General features: G+C 46.4%; 1 protein-coding gene across 1 annotated transcript; it reads right to left on the bottom strand.

Moving 5' to 3' along the window:
* Window positions 1–611: 611 nt before the first annotated feature.
* On the bottom strand, window positions 612–1,875 carry XCR1 (X-C motif chemokine receptor 1). The gene has a single exon (XM_052788033.1). The coding sequence runs from the start codon at window positions 1,873–1,875 to the stop codon at window positions 859–861; it is 1,017 nt and encodes a 338-aa protein (XP_052643993.1). The 3' UTR covers window positions 612–858.
* Window positions 1,876–6,034: the final 4,159 nt, after the last annotated feature.

Below are 6,034 nucleotides of genomic sequence, written 5' to 3' on the forward strand. Positions count from 1 at the left end.
AACCTTTTTAGAAAGCTTAATTCTTCTCGGCACCATGGCAAAAGGAGAAAAGGAAGGAGAGAGCATTTAGAGGCAAATAGACTCCTGCGCTGCTCGGGAGATGGGCTGCCAATCCACTGCAACCGCCTGAAGGGATGTTCAGAGACTGGAAGGTGCCTGCAGCAGGAGCAGTAACAGGAGAAAAACTAATATCCTAGTGAAGTATCTGCTTAACAGCTTGTGTTCCTTCTAGGGCTCTCCCAAACTTTCCATTTCAGACCCAAAAGACTACTTTTGCACTAAGCTTGTTTTATATATATTTATCTACCAACAGATAAAAGAACGTTTGCACTGAAAACTTCATAGACTGTGAGGTCTTGTAGCTATTGTCAAGACAGTTAATCCCGAGAGCCCCAAAAAAAAAGAACCAATGCGTTCGGCACTGATAAACACTGTAAAGCATTAAAAGCTACAGAAATACTTATGTGTCCATTGCTATATACAATCCAAGTATTTTAAGTCAGGCAAGAAAGCAACATGCAACACCATTTACATTAAAACATGATGTTTTAGCTCCCAAAGGAAAAAGCAAATTTTTTTTTTGTTTTTGAAAAGAAACTATAAATAAGAGAAAATCCATCTCACCGCACAAAACCTCATAAAGATAAGACTTACAGGCCAATGAAGTAATTTCTGAGCAGTCTCAGCTCTCCGTCCCACTGTAAATACATTATTTTATTACTTTCCATACACAGCATGTTTGCAAAGAGTAAATTTGTGTGTCTTTCTCAGGGAAGTGCCTCTAAGAATTAGAGATTATCCATGGCTTTTAAAATCAGAAAGTTCATCCAGGACTAGTGCTAATAGTTAGGTCTCGCTTCAGTAGATGGACGCACCTTCATAGTGGAATTTGCCTTGAGAGCAGATCCTGGGACTGGAGACTTGACCATTGCCACAGGGTAAATACTGACTGCATAAACGTAACAAATGCCTCTTGAACTTGACTCCAACAAATACATAGAGCACAGGGTTGAGGCAGCAGTGGGAGAAAGCAATTTTACGGCTGATGTGAAAGGCAAGGTTGGAGTCTTTTTGATACTGACAGGTAGGTGGTGGAAAAGTAATCATAAAGCTGAGGATGTTGTAAGGTGCCCAGCTCAGGAAAAAAGCCACCACAATAATAAGGATGAGTTTCACCGTTCTGTGCTTTCTGCGAGATCTTGCTCCAAGCAGGATTAGCAGTATCTTGAAGTAGCAGAATACGATCACCCCAAAGGAAAACAGGAAGAGTACATTTCTCTGATAAATGTCCACCTTTTTCCATTTCCAGTCAGCATAATCACAGGTCTTGGCCCCTTCCAAGTTTTCTTGCACTGTGGTGTGAATCACCTCAGGAACCACGATTAATATGCTACCAGTCCAAACAACCAAGCTCACCAGAAAACCACAGCACTGCGTCTGGGATCTCAAAGTCGAAAGGGGGTTCACTATGGACAAGTAGCGCAGGATAGTCATGAGAGTCAAAAAGAAAACACCACTGTAGTACCCGATGGAGAAAACGGCATTCATCGCTTTGCAAAGGAACTCACCAAAAATCCACCCAAAGGACTGGTCCACTGCCCAGATGGGCAGCATGCAGGAGAAGACTAAATCTGAGACACAGAGATTCATGATGAAGACGTTCGTTAAAGATGTAAGGTTTTCATATTTGAATAGGATCCATAACACTAAAGTGTTTCCTAGCAGGCTGAGCAAAAATGCCAGAGTGTAGAGGACAGTAGTGAGATGGGTGTAAAATACAAAATAGTCGCCCATTTCGCAGATATTGCTTTCATTAAAAGAATATTCATATGAGTAATTATCATCTGAATTGGGTGGATAATGGTCTTCATCCATTTGTCTGTGCAAATCTTGCACTGTTCTCCAGCAGCTACTTTGAAGAACCGCAACAATCAAACCAAAATTTTTGTGAAAATCAACCCAATAACTAAACTCCTGCTGTGGGGGCTTCTGTTTTAAGGGACAAAAAGAAGCAGTGAAACTAACTTATTTGTTCTGTTTTAGGGAGAGAAAGGAGTCATTTCCTCTTATGATTAGAGCATGAACAGGTAGATACTAAAGATTTACCCTCAAAGCAACATCAAGATCTTAAATACTTAAGAAGTCAGAAACTAAGATGTTTCTAAACCCAATACGGTTGGTGACGACTGCTAACTGTTAAGCTTCTACTACGTGAAGGTTGAGGGTGCATTGTGTTTTAATGTAAGTATCTCAGGTACCAAGACTTTTGGATCTGCTACTATTTTTTAAGTTTTCTGGAACGGTATCAAATTCCAAAACACTTCACCATATATATGATTCTTTGTCACCAAGGTTCAGCACTGCATAAACTTAAAAAGCTGAGCAGTACCAGTATCAACAAGCGTAAGCACTAAGAATGGGAAAAGCCGTGTTTCTTACAGATTTTCGTCTTGAGGTTGCTTGACATCTAAAGATCTCCAAGCTGTGGTGGAAGCATCCCCATGTTGGGTGCTCCATGCATCTCTGTGGTGTGCCAATTCTCAAGGACAGGACAGGAACAGAGTTCACATCGGACCCCTTTTCTGGGGGGTGCTGCCCTCTGCCTGTCTGCAGGTAGGAGTTTAATCCCAACTGGGTGGTTGGTTGAAATTGGCCAACAGTATCAAAAGTTACTGGGGCTTGGAAGACAACATACAGTCAGGTGAACATACATGGTCACAGTAGCCTCATTTCTTCATGAAATTAAGCTAAAAAATAGGTATAGAAAAAACAGTAATGACTCCAACCAATGTTTTGGGGTCTAAATTAACATTATCCTCGATGAAGGCATCATGTGTGGATCCTGATATGACTGAAGCCAGTGAGAGGCCTGCCACTGATTTCTTTGGAAGTACAGTTGCAAGAAAGAAACTCCACGACTCGGGCCAAAATTGTGCCGATGACATTTTCCTTTTTTGGAGTAGCGAAGGCAGAATTTGCCCACCATGGCCAGGAAAAGACATGCTGCCTTTGGCCATCAGGAGGGTCATGTCTACACCAGGAACGCATGCCCGGGAGTGCTGCCTTTAATGCCAGCCATGGGGGTAGGAGGTTCAGGTCAGCCAGAGCGAGGCACAGGCCAGGGACCAGCTAGCCGTTGGGATGTGGTCACCCAGTTTTGGAGGCAAGGGCTGTGTGGGATTTAGCACTGTGACAGCAAGGGGCCCTGTCATGTTCATCAGCAGTCACAGTCCTGACTGGAAATTGTGCTTGCGGCCCTTAGTCTGTACCATGCTGCCATCTTCAGGCATGCAGGACAAGTCCCTGCTCAAGCAGCCATCTCCTCTGCTTTTACTTGACGGTACAGATGATACTTAAGCAATACATGGGTTAGACTGAGGTCTTGACCACCATCGTGTCCCGTTTCAGCTCGGTTTGGAGGCACCGCTTCTCCTTAGCAGCTGTCCCAAGGGAGCAGAGGGGCCTCTTTGCAAAGAGTAAAAGTTCTCCATGGATGAGTGTCGTGGTTTAACCCCAGCCAGCAGCAAAGCACCACACAGCTGCTCACTCACTTCCCCCTCACCCAGTGGGATGGGGGAGAGAATCGGGGAAAAAAAAGGTAAAACTTGTGGGTTGAGATAAGAACAGTTTAACAGAACAGAAAGGAAGAAACTAATAATGATAATAATAATAATAAAAGGATTGGAATATACAAGTGATGCACAACGCAATTGCTCACCACTCGGTGACCGATGCCCAGTTAGTTCCTGAGCAGCGATCTGCACCCCCCAGGCCAACTCCCCCCAGTTCATATACTAGACATGACGTCACATGGTATGGAATACCCCTTTGGCCAGTTTGGGTCAGCTGTCCTGGCTGTGTCCTCTCCCAACTTCTTGTGCCCCTCCAGCTTTCTTGCTGGCTGGGCATGAGAAGCTGAAAAATCCTTGACTTAGTCTAAACACTACTTAGCAACAACTGAAAACATCAGTGTGTTATCAACATTTTTCTCACACTAAATCCAAAACATAACACTATACCAGCTACTAGGAAGAGAATTAACTCTATCCCAGCTGAAACCAGGCCAATGAGATGACAGTGCTGACCACTGCCTTCACCGCTCACGCTCTCCTCCCATGCTGGCAGCCCAGTGCCAGCAAGCCCCCAGGCAGGACTGCCCACCCACCAGCAGCTACACAGCCAGCCGGGCTGCTCCTCGCCTCTGCTGCAACTACTGCTGGCACCCAACACAGGGACCTTCTTGCAAAGACCTCGGGCCCGATCCCTGCCTCTGCCTGGGAATTATTCTGACCCGCACACATCCTGTCCCTCAGGCCTGCCACGTTATTGTGCTCTTCACACCCCTGCTGAAGGGCAGGCAGTGGTTAGAGAGCCAGGTACCCACTGTGGAGCATTGCTCACCCTCCTGCTCGCTGTCAGGAGCTGAGCAACACTTGCAAGGCAGAAAGTGCCATTTTGCAAAGGTATTTTGAGATTATGTCAGATGACAGTCAAGTCCCAAATTAAAAAAGGATATGAACCCATCTATTTTCTTCACAGGTCAGGCGGTAAATTGTTTCTACAGTCCAAACAGTCTTCATTTTCCTGTGTCCATTTTCCTCGAGAGCACTGATGCTGAGTGTGCAAGCACTCGAGTCAGGCAGGCACATAGCTAAGACTGGAAACCCTGCCAGGAACTCCTGCCGTTTCCATCTCCAGATCTCCCTGTGCCGTGGTATCTTACCCACACCTGACTCAAAAGTCTCTGCCTTGCTCTCTGGGAGGAGCCAGAGGAATTGCTGCATGGAGCCAGGTGTCCTCCCTCTCATTTTGTGCTCAGCATGTCCAGAGAAAGTAGAAAAATGCTTCTGTAAAGTAGCTTGTTCTTGGTTGCCTCTTAGTGCTGCAAGATTTGCTCCCGGCTAATGCCCTAGCTCACAAAACAAGTTCATTTGTCTGTCTTCGATTTCCCCCTCGGTGTCGCTGCCAAAGCCATAAATCTGGACAGCCCGCATTTGAGCAGAGAAAGACACTCTGTCCACAGACAGATGAACTTGAGGGCCACCGACATGCCTGCACAAAGCTACATGGCGAGGCGTAGTCCCTGCTGCCAAGAGCTCGCCACCTTGGCATCCAGGGAGCCTGGGGAGGCCAAGGCGCACAGCAGCATCCACCACCACATTCAGCTCCTCAGTGTCCAAGCACCCACTGACTCCCAGGTGCCTTGTCCTCGTCAGGTCGCATCGTCTCCCCGGCTCGCTCTTGGAGAGGAGGCGATGCCTGTGCTTACCTCAGCTGTTGCTCTTCCTCCATCAGCTATTGCACCTTTCCCAGGATGGCATCCTCAGCTTTCCTCTTCACCTCCTGTCCACTGAGGAACCTGAAATAGTGCGATCCGGCTCCTCTCCTGTTTGCTGCGGTGTCAGGCACTGCAGGTGTGGCGCCACCATTGTTCACGCTGCCGGCAAGTGCTCCCAGTGCAGGTGAGTCCTCAATGGAGGATCTCGCTGCTGACCTGCCCTCAGAGATGGCTCATCGTCCTCAGGGTGAACATAGCTTTGCACTGCGGGCTTGATCTATACGATGCAGCGTGCTGTGCTGTGTCGCCTGGTGCAGGCTGCAAGCAATTACAGATGGAGGCTCCAGCCTAGAAATCATCAGACCTCCTGGATGGCTGGTCAGGACTAAGTATGTGCTTTAATATTATGTTTGTACCAGCTGGGCAGCCCTCCATCAGGTCAGTGATGGGAAGGAGCGCCTTGTGGGAAGCTAAGGCACTTGGATCTTTTCCTTCTTCCTTCAGATTCGGTAAAAAACTCCTGGTATCAGAACCTGTATTTTTTCTCTGTTGTATTTTACCTCCCCCCCTTTCTACTCTACAGATGAGAAATGCTGTGCATGGATTTTCAGTTAAGACATATGCAAAGGAGATAAAAAATTGATGCGATTGAATCAACAGGCTAAGAACATGTTAGCATCACATATGAAATACAAAACATGCAACTGTTTTCAGTATGTATATAATGGTACAAGTGAGAGCAGAAGTTGGTTGAAA

Source organism: Harpia harpyja, chromosome 1 (genome assembly GCF_026419915.1).
Source record: "Harpia harpyja isolate bHarHar1 chromosome 1, bHarHar1 primary haplotype, whole genome shotgun sequence".
NCBI lineage: Eukaryota > Metazoa > Chordata > Aves > Accipitriformes > Accipitridae > Harpia > Harpia harpyja.